This window comes from Bos indicus, chromosome X (genome assembly GCF_029378745.1).
Source record: "Bos indicus isolate NIAB-ARS_2022 breed Sahiwal x Tharparkar chromosome X, NIAB-ARS_B.indTharparkar_mat_pri_1.0, whole genome shotgun sequence".
NCBI classification, from domain to species: domain Eukaryota; kingdom Metazoa; phylum Chordata; class Mammalia; order Artiodactyla; family Bovidae; genus Bos; species Bos indicus.
This window is the reverse complement of record NC_091789.1, coordinates 23,551,068-23,570,076: the sequence shown is the minus strand read 5'-3', so window position 1 is coordinate 23,570,076 and position 19,009 is coordinate 23,551,068. Positions and strand designations below refer to the sequence as shown.

The 19,009-nt window shown below is 37.5% G+C and overlaps 1 protein-coding gene across 8 annotated transcripts in view; it reads left to right on the top strand.

Moving 5' to 3' along the window:
- MCF2 (MCF.2 cell line derived transforming sequence) overlaps positions 1-19,009 on the top strand; it is a 125,404-nt gene that overhangs the window by 96,781 nt on the left and 9,614 nt on the right. For all 8 annotated transcript variants that reach the window (XM_070784608.1, XM_070784606.1, XM_070784605.1 and 5 more), the window contains 8 exons: positions 729-821; positions 1,539-1,664; positions 2,351-2,572; positions 9,124-9,216; positions 12,171-12,249; positions 12,799-12,865; positions 16,351-16,460; positions 18,016-18,125. In XM_070784608.1, the coding sequence (XP_070640709.1) occupies positions 729-821; positions 1,539-1,664; positions 2,351-2,572; positions 9,124-9,216; positions 12,171-12,249; positions 12,799-12,865; positions 16,351-16,460; positions 18,016-18,125 (900 nt within the window). The remainder of the gene's footprint in view (positions 1-728; positions 822-1,538; positions 1,665-2,350; positions 2,573-9,123; positions 9,217-12,170; positions 12,250-12,798; positions 12,866-16,350; positions 16,461-18,015; positions 18,126-19,009) is intronic.

Below are 19,009 nucleotides of genomic sequence, written 5' to 3'. Positions count from 1 at the left end.
TTCACCATTTTTAACCATAAATTGATAATTGAATTAGATGTATTGAATTTTACCCATATATAGAGGAGGGTCCTGGATCTTACATAGGTATATCCTCTCCCATTCCCTTTGTGTTCTGCACTTCCTATATGCACATTTCATCCCAAATAGCTTCATTTTGCCCTAAATATGGACTCTACAATGTTCCCAGGACCCAGAGTCATGACTCCTATATTTATAGTGGCAGCAAGCCAGTAATCAGATGAAATATAGCACTAGTTGATAAAGGCTATATTTTTCTTGTGACATTTAGGAAACTCTTCTCATACCCAGTCTGATTTATATTCAGTGCAACCTATTTCTTTTCTGGGTCTTGTCATGTGGAACTGAGCCTTTTGTTAATTTTCTTGGATACTCTGAAGAACTTTCTGGTCATGTTAACATAGGATCATTCATTGCTTTCTGACTTTTTAAGCATTCCACATGATTGTGAATTTATACATAATTTTTTTTTGTCTTTGAAATTTGGGGATTTTCTCTCTCTCCAATCCTTGAAATAATGTTCACTGTAGTTTTCCAGATATACTGCCTCTTAAAATTTCCATACCATATAGGACAGCGATCTTTCTGGTAAATTTTCCTTGAGATGTAAGAAACATCCATGCATTGGGTCTAATCAGTGAACATTTGGCATTTTCATAGGCAAATGTCTTAATTTAAACTTATTAATAATTCTATTTTAATGACAGGAATGTCAAAGAAAATTGAAACACAGACTTGGTCTGGATTCCTATTTACTGAAACCAGTGCAACGTATCACTAAATACCAGTTACTGTTGAAGGTAATTACATGAAGCATTTCTTTCTTTACTTACTTTTTTGGGTCAGATGTAGCAAAGCCATTAAAAAGGAAGCACTAGAAATAGGTAGGCTCCCTGACTGGGAGGGCTAGATATAGCAGTAGAATCTATGCTTTTAGCTGTTTGTGTCCATACAAGTTACAGTGATACATGGACAAGATTGACTGCAGAAGGTTTACTGTTGTTAAGTGGAACTAAACAAATACTTCTTACAGTTTTGAGACTGTATTTCCTATGAGCCTTCTCAGTGAAAAATAAAGATAGAATATCCCTCAGTAATGTGAAAGGATTCCTAAAATGTCATGTTAGGTATAAATACAACATTGTTTTAAAATGTCTTTTCACAATGTTCTATGGTGTACGCATGGTGAATAAAATTAATTGCTCTACATGGAGGACCAAAAAGATGTGTAATTGTTTTAAAAACGAATCTCTAGTGTGTCCTAATAGCTATTGTTTGCCAGTATTGAATGTTCTTTACTTTCTACTGTTTAGTCACTATTCCATTTCTTCCCCAGTTTTGACATTGTTATTAAATATAGTATTAATGTGACAAATAGCATGTGAAAGAAATTACTCAAAAAAGTGCCATTATCTTTGGATTCCTCCTTGAAAGCATGTTAGCGAAAAATATATTCATTTTCTCCAGCTATTAATATCTGCCTAATATTAAGTTTAACTCTTGACTTCTAATTACAGGAGCTATTAAAATATAGCAAAGACTGTGTCGGATCTGTAGAATTAAAGGAGGCACTTGACACAATGCTGGATTTACTGAAGTCAGTTAATGACTTAATGCATCAGACTGCAATAAATGGCTATATCGTAAGTAGATCTTCATGATTGTTGCAGTTTTACAGGGTAAGCATGTTAACATCTCTTTCTTCCTCTCCTGGAACAACTGAGAAATAAGACGTGAGAGGCAGACAAACGAAGGATCTAAATGTCAGCATTATTACTTATGATGCTAAGTGGAAAATTGGCTTCAGATCAGCAGCCAGATGGATTTACGACATTCCCCTTGTACCTAACAAGGCCTACCCCCAAGTGCAGACCTTGGGAGATCCCACGTGATGGGATATTTGGGTCTATTCTAAGGAGACATATGGTCTCAGAAGTGCTCTTTGCCCAGGTCCAAGATAGAGAGATGGAAGAAAGAGATCAAATCTTTAGGAGTTAGCTCCACCCCGTGGGAAAACTTGGACTGGAAGAGCTCACTCGCCAATCAGGACTGAGAAAGCCATGGGGAGAGTTGGCCCAGCTGAAATACCTCCACATTGGAGACATGAAGCCAGGGAAAAGAAGGTTTCTTCTATCTCCCAGTCCCACAGTCATTTTGTAACTGGCTGACACATGGCATGTTTTCATGTGAAAAGTTATGATGAATGAAACTTTTAAAACTATAAATTATGCTTCAGGGTTTTAGTAGCTTAAACTAAACACTGTAATGATGCTGTCAGATCTGAATGCCCTTCTGCCCTGTACTAATGAGCTGAGGTTTTCTGTTCCAGGGAAACTTAAATGAGCTGGGCAAGATGATAATGCAGGGTGCGTTCAGTGTTTGGATTGGACACAAGAAAGGTACTACAAAGATGAAGGATTTTGCTAGATTCAAACCAATGCAGCGGCACCTTTTCCTGTATGAAAAAGCCGTCGTATTTTGTAAAAGGCGTGTTGAAAGTGGAGAAGGTGGTGATCGATACCCATCATACAGTTTTAAGCACTGTTTGAAAGTAAGACCTTTTGAATTGTATAATGTAATAGTTTCTCGTGTATGCATATATTGTATTCAAATTTGTGTACTTTTTCAGTTCAGATGACTGGGTTTTATACTTTACTCACACACATTTGTATATTTTTTTCTAAACAAAATCTTTTGTTTTAAACTGAAGTATAATTGGCCTATAACATTGTATTTGTTTCAGGTATATAGTGTAATGAGTCAATATTTGTACATATTGTGAAATGATCGCCACAAATAACATCCATCACCACACAGTTAAAAACATTTTTTTTCTTGTGATAACTTTTAAGATCTACTCTCTTAGCAAGTTTCAAATATGAAGTACAGTATTATTAATCATGGTCACCATAGTTACCATGCTATACATTTCATCCCTGGGGTTTATTTATTTTACAACTGGAAGTTTGTACCCTTTGACCCCCTTCTCTACTCATTTCTCAAGCTCTCACCCATGAAACCTTAAGTAGGAGTCATATAGAGATGTCAGGTGAAGCAGAACTTGTCTGCCTGAAGTGAGAACCAGAAAGGGCAGAATGTAACCTTCTCTTCCTCTCTCACTTCAGTCCCAGGCATTCCTCAAGGGGGCGCCCTAGTGTCCTGCCTGGTGCAGGAAGAGACCCAGGCTCCCCCATTTGCCCTGTCTTACCAATGACACCAGGTGGAGTTCTTGGTCTTGGTAGCAAGGACTTTTTATCACACAGGAGAGTCAAAGAGGAAAGAGTTTTTTCCTTTTTTTTTTCAATGTAATTAAAAAATGGATCACTTTTTTTGTTGTTGTTTTTCTTGGCCTCGCCACTCAGCTTAGTTCCCCAACTAGGGATTGATTCTGTGGCCCCCTTGCACTGGAAGCACAGAGTCTTAACCACTGGACTACCAGATCTATGTCTAGCATATTCCCATCATATTCCTCCTCCATCCCCTCTCTTCCTGGGTGTTCCAAAGCCACCTATTGCTGAATCTTGCCCACACCTGTCCTGTCTGATCCTTAGAAATTGCTTTCTTCTCTCCCATAACCCAAACCACCATTCTGTCCTACAGTTAGTTTGGTATTCAAATGAGAGCAGTATTGTGTGAGGAAGTTATTGGCAATTCAGTGCCATTCCCAGCTGGTTTTGACATTTGAGAAGAGGAACTTCCAATCCACAGGAGTCTGTAATTGGCAAATTTGATTTTTTTCACACCTAATTAATTTTATCTTTCAAGTTCTACATTGTAAAAGCAGTATAGCATTTGTTAAAGAAAATTTGGGGACTTCCATGATGGTGCAGTGGTTAAGACTCTGAGCTCCCACTGGGAGGGGCAGAGGTTTGATCCCTGGTCAAGGAAGATACTACATGTTGTGCAGTGTGACCAAAAAAAAGAAAAGAAAAGAAAATTTGGAAAATGGAGAAAATTGTTACCCTCAACTTCCCAGCCACTATCATTTTGGCTATTTCTCATGAGCCTGTTGTTTCTTGGTTGTTAGCAAGTTGAGAATTGATGAGATATCCAGCAGTGGTAATAAAGGGGATGGGCCATATGTCCTGAGCAGGCACGAGGGCTTTGTGTCAGGAGGCCCCCTGAGAAGCAGACCCTGCTTTTGATTCTTCCCAGATGCCAACAACTGTATACTCTTCCTGACAGAATTCCTAACCACAGTTAGGTCTCTGATCTTTTCCTATGGTCTACTTTCCCTGCTGAACCCACAGCTATGGCTCTTCAAAACTCTCACTGTTTTCATAACAAATGTCCTGTTGCTCTTTTGATATTAGCCACCCATCTCCAAGCCCCTAAAATCTCCAAGGGTCTTTTATGTCTCTAATAAACTTTGGTTGAAAATCAAGAGTTTGTAATCGACATCAAACAGGGTTCAGGTTTCCTGCTCTCTGTATATCTGTTCCCCAGGAAGGTACTTTATCTTCATAGACTAGTTGGACCCAAATCCATTTGATTCACTTTTTATTTGTAGAGTGACCTAGTTACTACTAATGGACTATTTCTGGCTTGTACTGATTTTTCTTTTTTTACTTTTCTCTCTCTCTCTTTTTTACTTTTAATTTATCACAAATTGGACACACTAACAGAGTAGTTTAGTATTTCTAAAGTATATCAGAGTGAGGATGGATTGGTATGTGGTAACCAGTTCATGAGAATGCAAACAGTGGTTACCATGGACACAGAGGGTGGGATAGATGCAAGAAACATTTCCATGGCAGGTAAACAGGAAGGCTTGTTGACTTACTAGATGCAGAAAATAAATAATAACTGACATTGGAAGGAAAAAAATCAGCCTGTTTTTTCTTTGATTCCACAGTAACACCTAGTGTCCTTAATAAAAGACATTAGTCACTGATGCCTGCAAGGATTGAGACCAGCATTATTAGGAAAATGGTGATGTTGCTCACAGAGAAAGATCGAAATTAAGCTATTTCTTATAAGCCTCACTATGCTTTCTTCCTCTTGCTTACATGAAATTCTGGAATTAAATAATTGCTGGTAGGACTAGTCAGTGTGTTACATAAGAGTTTGGATTCCTGGTTTCAGAATCTTCCCCTTGGTAGAGAGGATCAACGTGGAAGCACTTTCAAGGAACTGTTGCCTTGACTTCATCATATCAAGCTGGAATTTCATGGCCTGACAGCTGTATGATGACTGCGTGCTATATTTTAAGTTGACAGCTCCTGTGCAAAGGAAAGGCCCTAAAGTACACACACACAGTCAGTCAAATGGAGACATTCGAGTTCTTCAGATTCCTTAGTTCATGCGTTTATTATTTTCATCTATGTTTTTAAGTGTAACAAATATATGCGTCATGCTATTTTGCTAGGAGCTGTTTAAATGTTATCAGTGTTAATTCATTTAATCTACATAGCAACTTTATATGAAGTAGGAATTATTATAAACCCCATTTGAGGATAGGCAAGCCAAGTTCCAGAGAGGTGAATATTTCATCCAAGGGCATAGAGTCACACCCAGGCAGATGGCCTCGAACTCCATGATCATAACACCTGCACCATGCTGGCAGGTCTTGTTCTTGCTTGTTTATTTCATTCCTTCATTCCTTTTTATCTCTATCCTCTGCACTTCATCTCCTCTCTACCCCTGTAGCAACCATTCTAATTTATTTGATGTACATCCTTCAGTTTGTGTGTTCTTTTTAAATACATACTAATGTTCTGTGCCCATTTAGTTTTTTTTAATATAAATTTATTTATTTTAATTGGAGGCTAGTTACTTTACAATATTGTATTGGTTTTGCCATACATCAACATGAATCCACAACAGGTGTACACGTGTTCCCCATCCTGAACCCCCCTCCCACATCCCTCCCCATATCATCCCTCTGGGTCACCCCAGTGCACCAGCCCCGAGCATCCTGTATCATGTATCGAACCTGGACTGGCGATTCGTTTCACATATGATATTATACATGTTTCAATGCCATTCTCCCAAATCATCCCACCCTTGCCCTCTCCCACAGAGTCCAAAAGACTGTTCTATACATCTGTGTCTCTTTTGCTGTCTCGCATACAGGGTTATTGTTACTATCTTTCTAAATTCCATATATATGCATTAGTATACTGTATTGGTGTTTTTCTTTCTGGCTTACTTCACTCTGTATAGTAGGCTCCAGTTTCATCCACCTCATTAGAACTGATTCAAATGTATTCTTTTTAATGGCTGAGTAATACTCCATTGTGTATATGTAGCACAGCTTTCTTATCCATTTGTCTGCTGACGGACATCTAGGTTGCTTCCATGTCCTGGCTATTATAAACAGTGCTGCAATGAACATTGGGGTACACTTGTCTCTTTCAATTCTGGTTTCCTCAGTGTGTATGCCCAGCAGTGGGATTGCTGGGTCATATGGCAGTTCTATTTCCAGCTTTTTAAGGAATCTCCACACTGTTCTCCATAGTGGCTGTACTAGTTTGCATTCCCACCAACAGTGTAAGAGAGTTCCCTTTTCTCCACACCCTCTCCAGCATTTATTGCCAATTTTTATAAATTGTATTCTGATATAATCCTCATTTTCTTTCTTTTTTGATCCCAGAAACTGTTTTCAAGATACAGTTATGTTACTGTTTTATACCCAATACCTTGCTTGTAATTGCCTCACGGCAGTTCAGCCTTGCTGCATTTTTTGTTTTGTTAATATGAAGATAAATTTTTAAATAATACTAACTCAAGAGGTAACTATTATGTATCCCAGATACATAAATATAAGTCTTAAAATTTGTAGTTATTGGTTATAATCCCAGAGTTCTTGACCCACTGGGAGACTTTTTAACAAGGTAGTTGACATCATTGTACTGCCCTGAAGACAGAAAATTAGTTTAAAAGTCGGGGCCCTGAGTACTTGATGCAGCAAGATGTCTTCAGATAAAATGCTTTGTAGTAAAGAAAATAAATTCACAGCTGTCAGAAATCATCAATGAAAATGTGAAGGATGAGGCAGAGATCACAGTTACGGTATAACTATAGAATCAGCTTTGTTCTTTTGTTTTATATATATATTATTTATTACATAGTATATCATATGACTGATAGAACTTTAACTCTGCCTCTATTCTTAAAAATCTTTCAATAAAATCTTTATATTTTATTATTTGAGAAAATATGTACAATCCATGAATTGCAAATAGATTGTATTACAGTGGATCATTTGTAGTGAATTGCTTAGAGCTAAGAAGGCAATGGCACCCCACTCTAGCACTCTTGCCTGGAAAATCCCATGGACGGAGGAGCCTGGTAGGCTGCAGTCCATGGGGTCGCGAAGAGTCGGATACGACTGAGTGACTTCTCTTTCACTTTTTACTTTCATGCGTTGGAGAAGGAAATGGCAACCTACTCCAGTATTCTTGCCTGAAGAATCCCAGGGACGGGGGAGCCTGGTGGGCTGCCGCCTATGGGGTCACACAGAGTCGGACACGACTGAAGTGACTTAGCAGCAGCAGCAGCAAGAACAATATTGGAGAAGGAAATGTCAGCCCATTCCAGTATTCTTGCCTGGGAAATGCCATGGACAGAGGAGCCTGGCATGCTACAGTCCATAGGGTCGCAAAAGAGTTGGGCACAACTTATCTACTAAACAACAAGAGCAAGAACAATATAGTTTGATAGAGATAATTGTTAGATTTCCAGAGTAACTCAAAAGATTTATTTAATCTATAATGCTGTGCTTTATGTAGGCAGTGAAAAAATAGCAAAACTGTTGCTATTCAAATAAGGAGAAGCTGAGAAAGCAAACTCATACTTTAAAAAAACTCATCGTATTATCTAAGCCTTTAATGCATGCTATATAATCCTTCTATCAACTCTATGAAATAGGTACTCTTCCTATTTTATAGTCAACACAAGTTCAGAATGATTAAGCAACTTGCACCAAGACACTTAGCTAGCTCATGGGCTTTCCATCTTACCATGCTGTTAGGACAAAACCATGTATTGAAACAAAATCAGTTTAAATAGAGCTTGAATATGAGATTATTATTTATCTTAAAACCTGATGTTTGAACAAAAGTAGTTTAGTTAGAGTGGTTGAGTAGGAATATAAAGATGATTTTTGATCATTCTGAAAGTAACTTCTGAGTACATTCAGGGTAGATATCACAGGCTTTTTCATTTCTAAGTATAATCCCTTTTCTTTTTCTTGGTATGGGGATCTCACTAAGCACTACTCTTAATGCTTATCAGCTCTAATTAGGATCATTTGGGACACATGTAAATGGAACAGAGTGTGAGATATTCCTTTAGATAATTAGGCAAGAATTGAAAGAAAAGAAGGCAGAAGGAGACTAAAAGAGAATGTGTACAAGGGAGTGAAATTGCTCAAAATGGAATTAACCAAGCTACTAGCAGCACAGGATAAAAGAAAATGGAAAAGTTTGTGCTTTGCACAATCATGTGAAAGAGAAGAAAAACTATGGTAAGGAAGGATTATTGCATGTCAAAGTTTCCCTGGCTACAAGAAGACATCACTCTCCCGTGACAGATTATTTATTTTCCAGAGAGGCTGAGAGATTGGTGGAAATAGAGGGGATTTTTGTGTAGCTAATTGGTTCCTGCCTGACCTGTAAATTGGATGTCTATAACATGTAGGATTTCTATAGACATAAGTAATAATTTATGAGATTAACTTATCTGGCCTATGATTATTAAAAATAAACCATTTAAATTAGTTTTGGATGACCTTGTTCACTGATATTTAACTACTTTTACTTCTGTGTTTGACACAATTCGTTTTTATAGTGTACTGTTAATTTATAACAGAATTCAATCTTAGGTGGACTACTTGGATGTTCAAATTTATAACAATTTGTTTCAGTCACTGGAATGGAACGTGTAGTCTGTACTATAAGTGCATAGTTCAGTGAAACCATATAAATATTCAGGTCTGTGATTGAATTCATCATTTCATATTTTTTGAATGTAAAAGTATATTTTGCACAAATGAGAAATTCTGTTTCATTTAGAATATGATGGGTATGACGGGAATAGATTTAATGTAACTTCATTTTCAGAATAAAATGCTCATAAAAATCATGACATATATTGTAGATGGATGAACTTGGAATCACTGAATATGTAAAAGGAGATAACCGCAAGTTTGAAATCTGGAATGCTGGAAAGGAAGAAGTTTATATTGTCCAGGTTGGTCATTTAAGAATTGTTCTAGAAACTCTACCTGCCTTAAGATACAAAAGTCTGAATTTGCAAACAAAAATAATTTTGGTTACATTACAGAAATTCTCAGTCCTTTCCTATAGGTCACCTAAATATTATTTGATAATTATTCTTTGTGATACAGTTAAACATGTTATCAGTTAGCAAATTTTCTTTGATTCTTTTATTTAAATATAGTTGGTATACAATATTATATGTTATAGGTATACAATATAGTGATTCATAATTTTTAAAGATTATTTTCCATTTATAGTTATTATAAAATATTGGATATAGTCCCCAAGTGATTCAATAAATCCTTGTAGTTTATTTTATACTTAATAGTTTATAGCTCTTAATTCCCTACCCCCACATTGCCCCTCTACACTTCCGTCTCCCAGCTGGTAACCACTAGTTTGTTCTCTGTATCTGTGAATCTGCTTCTTTTTTGTTATATTCACTAGTTTGTTTTATTTTTTGGATTCCACATACAAGTGATATCATACACATGATATCATATTTGTCTTTCTCTGACTTATTTCACTTGATATAATACCCTCCAAGTCCATCCTATTGTTGAAAATGGCAAAATTTCATTCCTCTTTATGACTGAGTAGTATTCCATTGTGTGTGTGTGTGTGTGTGTGTGTGTGTGTGTGTATATATATATATACTGCCTTTTAAATCCATTGATCTGTTGATGCACACTTAGGTTACTTCTGTTGGCAAAAGTTTTTTTAACTTGAGATGTGTCTGTGATGCTTTCTATGGCTTTAAGTTTTCACTGCTACATCAGGAGACTTATGAATAAGAACTGGAAGCCAAGAGCTTGGCTGGTGCTTTTCTGTCCCCATCAAATTTCTAGAGTTACAGATTGATAACAGTGCTGAATTCCTCTTGTGCTCAGCATTCAGAGAGGACCTGATTATGAGACAAGGTGATATGATGGTTCAGATGAGGTCGTTGTTTCTAAAGAATGTGGTTAAAGCTCTGGCCACACATGCTATAATGTTCAACCTGTATCAGGGAAGAGGAGAGAAATTAGAACATTTTAAGAGCCATTTCAAAAGTATTTGTATCATGACTTGTTATCTGTTGACAATGCTTGATGTTTTTTATTTGTTTTAACTCTGTCTTCATTCAGTTCAGTTCAGTCACTCAGTCGTGTCTGACTCTTTGCGACCCCATGAATCGCAGCACGCCAGGCCTCCCTGTCCATCACCAACTCCCAGAATTCACTCAAACTCATGTCCATCGAGTCGGTGATGCCATCCAGCCATGTCATCCTCTGTCGTCCCCTTCTCCTCCTGCCCCCAATCCCTCCCAGCATCAGAGTCTTTTCCAATGAGTCAGCTCTTCGCATGAGGTGGCCAAAGTATTGGAGTTTCAGCTTTAGCATCAGTACTTCCAAAGAACACCCAGGACTGATCTCCTTTAGGATGGACTGGTTGGATCTCCTTGCAGTCCAAGGAACTCTCAAGAGTCTTCTCCAACACCACAGTTCAAAAGCATCAATTCTTTGGTGCTCAGCTTTCTTCACAGTCCAACTCTCACATCCATACATGACCACTGGAAAAACCATAGCCTTGACTAGACGGACCTTTGTTGGCAAAATAATGTCTCTGCTTTTGAATATGCTATCTAGATTGGTCATAACTTTCCTTCCAAAGAGTAAGTGTCTTTTAATTTCATGGCTGCAATCACCATCTGCAGTGATTTTGGAGCCCCCCAAAAATAAAGTCTGACACTGTTTCCACTGTTTCCCCATCTATTTCCCATGAAGTGATGGGACCAAATGCCATGATCTTCGTTTTCTGAATGTTGAGCTTTAAGCCAACTTTTTCACTCTCTTCTTTCACTTTCATCTAGAGGCTTTTTAGTTCCTCTTCACTTTCTGCCATAAGGGTGGTGTTATCTGCATATCTGAGGTTATTGATATTTCTCCCGGCAATCTTGATTCCAGCTGGTGCTTCTTCCAGCCCAGTGTTTCTCATGATGTACTCTGCATATAAGTCAAATAAGCAGGGTGACAATATACAGATAATTCATAAAAATATATGCTCTTGGCTTGATTTAGATGTAAGATTTTTCTTATGTATTAACAAACTTATCTTGTAAGTAATGGGAGGATATTTAAGGAGGGAAGATAACTATGCAAGCAATTGTTTTTAAATTTTTTTGGCTGCACTACGGTGTGGTATGTTGAATCTTGGTTTCTGAACCAGAGATCAAACCCAGGCCCTTAGCAGTGAAAGCACCGAGTCCTAACCCAGTAGTCCACCAGGGAATTCTGTGCAATAGATTGTCTTTTCAGAAACAATAGAGCTTGTTTTGTTTTACTAAAATTAAACATGAAAACATTTATATATTTTATTTTTTTATTTATTTTTATTTTTTTAATTTTATTTAATTTTTAAACTTTACATAATTGTATTAGTTTTGCCAAATATATTTTAAAAACCCTGCTACACAGAAAAGAATAAGTGAGATTTATATTTCACATTTCTCTAAGCATTGGGCTTCCCTAATGGCTCAGCTGGTAAAGAATCCACCTGCAATGTGGGAAACCTGGGTTCGATCGCTGGGTTGGGAAGATCCCCTGGAGAATGGAATGGCTATCCACTCCAGTATTCTTGCCTGGAGAATTCCATGGATTGTATAGTCCATGGGGTTGTAAAGATTCAGACATGGCTGAGTAACTTTCACTTTTCACTAAGCATTACTATTGAAGGGCAGTTTCAAATTAGTCTTGACTATTATTTCATCTAATCTGATGGCTGTTTATTTGCTTCTTGGAAGTTTAAGAATCAAAATGTTAGGGTAAGAATATGATAGTTCAGAATATAGATTATGTTTAATATAATAATGACCTTTGTTTTACTATAAAGCATCCTTTTAAAAAGGAAACATGTCTTCTCCTCCCTCATTTTTTAAATCTTTAGGCTTCAAATATAGATATGAAGATGATGTGGTTAAAAGAAATCAGAACTATTTTGTTGAAGCAACAGGAACTTTTGACAGGTAAATTCAAGCATGCATTCTCTAGAACGGGAAGTATAAGAACAATTCAGTGTCTCAGATTTGTGATAATTTTTACAAGGAATGGGGCTGATATTTACTTTCTACTATTTACAATTAAACTCGTTAGTAGGAGATCAAGATTCAGGGAGCTGTTTGAATTATTTCAGAAAATGAATTTTGCAGTAGAAGATGAGCTCTAATGCCTGGGAAGCAGTTTTGCAGTGATAAAGCAATCTGAATGTGTTAATTCTAAGTCCTTCCCATGAGGCAGCTCTGTGTGGGAACTCAGTAATCAGTGCCTAGTAATGTTGGCCTAAGAGGGGTGCTAGTTATAAACTTGAATGTCTTGAATAAAATACAGCATGGTTTGATCCTTTTCTATATTCCGAATTCAGACTGGCCTTCCCTCTGGCTGTTTTAAGTCTGTGAAGGTGAACTAGAATGGGATTGAGGTCTGTGTGTATGCACATGTGAAGGTTATTGGTCCTCAAGGAAGTAAGAAGCATGGCTTCCAAATGATGCTTATATAAGCTTTGTTTTATTTCACAGTTAAGAACCGAGAACAGCATAATCAGTTAACAGAGCAGAATCATTTTTCTTCTCAGCAGAATGACGAGTAAGTGATTCTTCTTTAAGAAATATCACTCTTCCAATCTTCTGTTTTCTGTGTGTAACATGAAACAATGTAATTAAACTATCAGACAAAAGATACCTTTTAGCAATATCTCATCAAATTCTATAAACACATCATTTTCTGGGTTCTATCCTTGGGCATGGAGCCTGATAGTCCTTAATAGTTATCCCACTGTTTCTCTGATGTTAAAGAAAATAATAGTTTGGGCTAATTTTTTAAATAAAATTATAAATGCTTTGTTCTCCTGGGGGGGAGTTACATGTAGGCTGGTAGCAAAAGCAGTTAAGCTCATGGCTTTCTCTTTAAAAATTTTCTGGACACCTTCAATCTGATTGGAGAAAGAGGGATATAAGAATGATGATGTACTGGCAGCTGATACTGGCCCATAGCTTTGTGGTCCCTTGACAGAGACCACATGCTGGTGACTTGGCCTCTCTATGTAGTTAGAGAAGAGGTATGGCTCCTGGGTGGCAGGGGCGGGGAGGAGGGATTATGCCTGGACACAGTCACAAAGTCTTTGAGGAAGGTAGCAGTTCTAAATGATAGCTATGCTGCTGGTTTAGAGATTTGGCCTTGTATTCTGCCTCTAGGAATCCTAGAAGTTGGAGTTTCCATAGAACATTTGCATATATGCCGAAAGAATCCCCACACTTATTTCAAAGCCTTGGCACAGATATTCACCATGCAGCATCTGCATGATGTAGGGATCATTGAAAGACTTATTAAAAATACTTTTTCAATGGTACAGATGAACTTATTTACAAAGTGGAAATAGAGTTAGAGATGTAGAAAACAATCTTGTGTTTACCGGGGGGAAAGAAAGGAAGGATAAATTGGGAGATTGGAATTGACATATACACATTACTATATATAAAATAGGTAACTAACAAGGACTTACTGTATAGCACAGGTCAATAGTAAGTAATGACCTATATGGGAAAAGAGTCTAAAAAAGAGTGAATATTTGTATATATATGTCTGATTCACTATGCTGTACAGCAGAAAGTAACACAACATTGTAAATCAACTATACTTCAGTAAGAAAATTTTTTAAAATGCTCTTTTTCTCTTTGTTGCACATCATCTTTCACAGGTAGCTAAGATCAGGTGATAAGTATGTTGATTTATCTGAGGCTTTAGGAGAACCATTTTTAAAAATTTATTTATTTTAATTGGAGGCTAATTACCCTACAATATTGTAGTGGTTTTTGCCATACATTGACATGAATCAGCCATGGGTATACATGTGTTCCCCATCCTGAACCCCCCTCCTACCTCCCTCCCCATCCCATCCCTCTGGGCCATCCCAGTGTACCAGCCCTGAGCACCCTGTCTCATGCATCGAACCTGGACCAGAGATCTGTTTCACATATGATGATATACATGTTTCAGTGCTATTCTCTCAGATCATCCCACCCTCGCCTTCTCCCACAGAGTCCAGAAGACTGTTCTATACATCTGTGTCTCTTTTGCTGTCTCACATATAGAGTTATCATTACCATCTTTCTATCCATATATATGCATTAGTATACTGTATTTATGTTTTTCCTTCTGGCTTACTTCACTCTATATAATAGGCTCCAGTTTCATCCACCTCATTAGAACTGATTCAAATGTATTATTCTTTTTAATGGCTGAGTAATATTCCATTGTGTATATGTAGCACAGCTTTCTTATCCATTCGTCTGCTGATGGACATCTAGGTTGCTTCCATGTCCTGGCTATTATAAACAGTGCTGCGATGAACATTGGGGTACATGTGTCTCTTTCCATTCTGGTTTCCTCGGTGTGTATGCTCAGCAGTGGGATTGCTGGGTCATATGGCAGTTCTAATTTCAGTTTTTTAAGGAATCTCCACACTGTTCTCCATAGTGGCCGTACTAGTTTGCATTCCCACCAACAGTGTAAGAGGGTTCCCTTTTCTCCACACCTTCTCCAGCATTTATTGTTTGTAGACTTTTGGATAGCAGCCATTCTGACTGGCATGAGATGGTACCTCATTGTGGTTTTGATTTGCATTTAAGAGAACCATTTTAAAAATCACAGTGGAAGTCTTTATTTTCCAGGGTTTACAGTACTCAATATTTTGTCATATATTCTAGAAGTCTTTACATTTCAGACAGTATTGACTCTATAGTAGCTGATTCACCTCAACAGTATTAATCAGATTAAGGTTTTAATCATCATTCATATATACCTTATATATGTATAAGTATATATATGTACATATATATAAGTATATATACATATAATGTATGTATGTATATATATATATATCTAATTCATTGAAGTTAAAAGTTCATAGAACAATAGTGATTTTTTGTTGTTCTTTATATTTTTCCAAATTATGGAGTATGGTTGACAATTAAAATTGTATACATTTAAAGAGTACAATTTGATGATTTGATATTGTGTGATTGCATGCATGCTCAGTTGTGTCCAACTCTTTGCAACCCCATGGACTATAGCCCACCAGGCTTCTCTGTACATTGAATTCTCTAGGCAAGAATACTGGAGTGGGTTGCCATTTCCTCCTTCAGGGCATCTTCCCAGCCCACAGATTAAACCTGTGTCTCCTGGGTCTTCCCCTTTGGCATGTGGATTCTTTTCCACTAGTGCCACCTGGGAAGCCTATGATTTTTTTATTAATATTTGTGTGTGTGTATATATATATATATGTATATATGTATGTGTGTGTATATATATATATATAGTGAAATAATCACCACAGTCAAACTGATTAACATATCCATCACCTTACATAGTTATCCTTTCCTGTGTCTGTAGTGAGAACATTTAGGATATACCTCCTAGCAAATTTTGGGTATACAATATAATATACAACAGGAATTTTATATAATATTACCTGCCTTGGGTTCAGAAGGGAATCATTTTTTTCCATGCTGGCTTTGATCCTAGGATATAAGCTTCTGTATATTATGAGCTATTATCACACAGACTTAAATACAGGGGAAAATCAGCTCTGCTTATGGATTCTTAGATTATATTCTTTTTTTTTTACAATTCATTTATTTTTGACTCTGCTGGGTCTTTGTTGTGCTGCAGGCTTTTCTCTAGTTGCAGTGATCAAGGGCTACTCTCTAGTTGCGGTGCACAGGTTTCTCATTGTGGTGGCTTCTCTTGTGGAGTACGCGCTCTAGGGCATGCAGACTTCAGTAGTTGCAGCACATGGGCTCAGTAGTTGGGGCTCCCAGGCTGTAAAGCACAACAAGTTCAGTAGTTGTGGTGCACAGGCTTAGTTGGTCTGAGGCATGTGGGATCTTCCCAGACCAAAGATCAAACCCAAGTCTCCGGCATTGGCAGATGGATTCTTTACCACCGAGCCACTAGGGAAGCCCCTAGATTATGTTCTTAACACATGGTATCAATGGAAGAAATACCATTTTAAATTTCTTATTACTCTTAGACTGTAAGAAAGCTCACTTTTTACATATTTACTATTTCAGAGGGCAACACAGAGGTTTTATAGGCGCTGAGGAACCTGAGTTGGGACATATCAGCACTATGGTGGAGGTCGGTGAGTCCATCACATCAGTTCAAGCAGAAGCAAATACAGGTATGTATAATGGTTATCTAAAGGGAGGATTCATGGTTGTGCAAATTGTTTTCTCTCATTGTTATTTTGAGAAATCTTTCCATCTATTCACTTTATACTGAAGAAAATAGAGTTAACCCATTTTTAGAAAGCTCCTCTGTCTTGTATATATATGCAAGTTTCTCTGGTGGGCACTGCCGAGTGGTCTGTGTATGGTCTGTGGACTGGTGTGGTCCGTGGACTAGTAGCATCAGCATCACGTGGGAACTTGTCAGGAAGGCAGGTACTTTGGCTCCATCCTGGACCTTCTGAATCAGAAACTCGAGGAGTGAGACCCAGCCAGCTGTGATGTCACAAATTCTCCATGTGATTCTTTCTGGCACCTGCTTAAGTTTGGAAGCCCCTTCTACACAGGATACAGAGGTGAATAGAACACATATACTGCATCAAGGGAGGCACTTGTGACTCAGTATAGGTGTAATGAATAGAAAAGAGTTATTTACAACTGGAATATTTTCTTTTCTTTTACACATTTGGTCATTTAAAGGGATTTAAAACAATTTGTTTACTTCAACGAACATAACAGCCTGATTGCCAGGAATCTTACAGTACTCTGGGCATATAGTCTAATTGAGATACACTCAGCTGCTATCCCAATAAAGCTAGGACTGTAGAAAGATAATGCAACAAGCAATGAAAATCCAACTTGATAGTGTGATAACAGGGAAGTAAAAGGTGCTTCAGAGGCATTCAAGAGGGTCACATTAACAACTCCGGGATCAACAGAATAGACTTCTCTGAAGAAATGGCTAATGGAGTACCTGATTCTCAGTGCTTAAACCTGATGGTCCTCAATCTGGAAGACTTCTCTACTAGCTGAGGAGAAACAGGAACAACAGCCTTGCTCAGCTTCAGCTCCATTTACAGGTCACTTCCCTCAGGTCCTCTATACTGTGGCCCCCTGAACCATCAGGAGAGAGACTAGTATCACTGCTTTCATTCTACAGATGAGGAAACCAGGTCAGAGAAAGTTGACATGGCTTGTTCAAGGTTACATTCACAGTTTAGTGTGGCCAAGATGACATTCTGTTACTTCTTCGCCCCATCCAAGTGCTTCATTCATATCAGTTCAATGCATGCTATTAATTATTTTTATTAATTAAGCATCTCTTACAGGCAGGTTCTTATGAGACACACAGTGTGTAACACATGGTCCTTGCATAATAAAAGAGATAAGTCCAAAATAACCATATTACCAGGTAGAATGTTAGAAGTGTTATTAAAGTGGGACCAGGAAGAATGCTATAGAAAGAATTTTTGAAAGAGATGACGTTTCTGTAATAAGGAGTATAATAACTTGCACCAACCCCAACATGAAACCATCCTAAAAAGTTAAAGATGTGTAGATATTTCTGAAATATCAGAAATTCTAAACTAGTATAACCCAATTGGAGGTTTTGTTACAAAAGATAGTATTCTTGGACCATTGAAGTGTATAGCCTTGATTATTACAATTGGTTTTACTTCTCTCCTTGTGGTGTACCGGTAACTGCCATCCTGCATGATTTTCTTACAGTTTGGACTGAGATGTCATCACCTGCAAAAGTCTCTGATGAACCTGAGAAATGGTCCAGTAACTATTTCTACTCCTCTTATGATGGCCATGAAGAAGAAAGACCTCTAATGGTTAGTAATGACATATTAAGATAAATAAATAAAAACTCTTCAAGCAGTTTTATTGATGAAATAGATTAGGCACACAGGGGCAGTCTTTTGTCAGTGTCCTTGAGGTTATTAGAGGTGTTCCAAGGCCAAAAGACTTGAAATAAGTCTTACCGTGAACATTCAGTAAGCACTTCTCTCTGTGAGAACTTGTTTGAGCCATACATTGAGCCCCTACTGAAGTTAATGAGATAGTCAATCATTCCAAGTCTTATATCATGACCAATTTTATCTTCAGTTTTATTTTATTTTCAATCTGGGCATGTGCAATAAAATCAGAGCACAACAGGAAGTTCAGGTATACTTAGAATAGATTCCAGATTAGATATAGGAAATAAATATGACACATTTAAGAACTATTTAATTTCATCTGGGGAATATATTTTAGTAGACTGTCAAAAAACATGCTAATGCTACGAATCTTAGCATATTCGAGCAAGGAACACCCCATAAAAATAAAGGCTGCTTTAGGGTAAAAGTAAATGTTTTCTAGAAGAATTAGTTTTTGGTGTTATTAAGCTCCTAGTGGGTTATCCCAAGGAGTTAGGACTGTTTAGGATAAATCTCCAGTTTTCTGAAGTCACCAGTGTAGAGGGTAGGAATATTGCTTTTGTAGTGCACTGTTCCTTGGTGCTTTTCAGAGGAATACATTCAGTTGGGCAGTTCTGGTCTCAAAGCTCCATAGCATTGATGCTGGAATGCTTTCTTTAAAAAAGCAACAGAATATTTTTTCCATCAATAATACAATGACCACAATTCATATTTGTATGGTCATTTACAGTTGACAAAATGATTTCACACTGAATATTCATAGTCTTAGTGAGAAAAAGGGCAGGGTTTACTCCCTC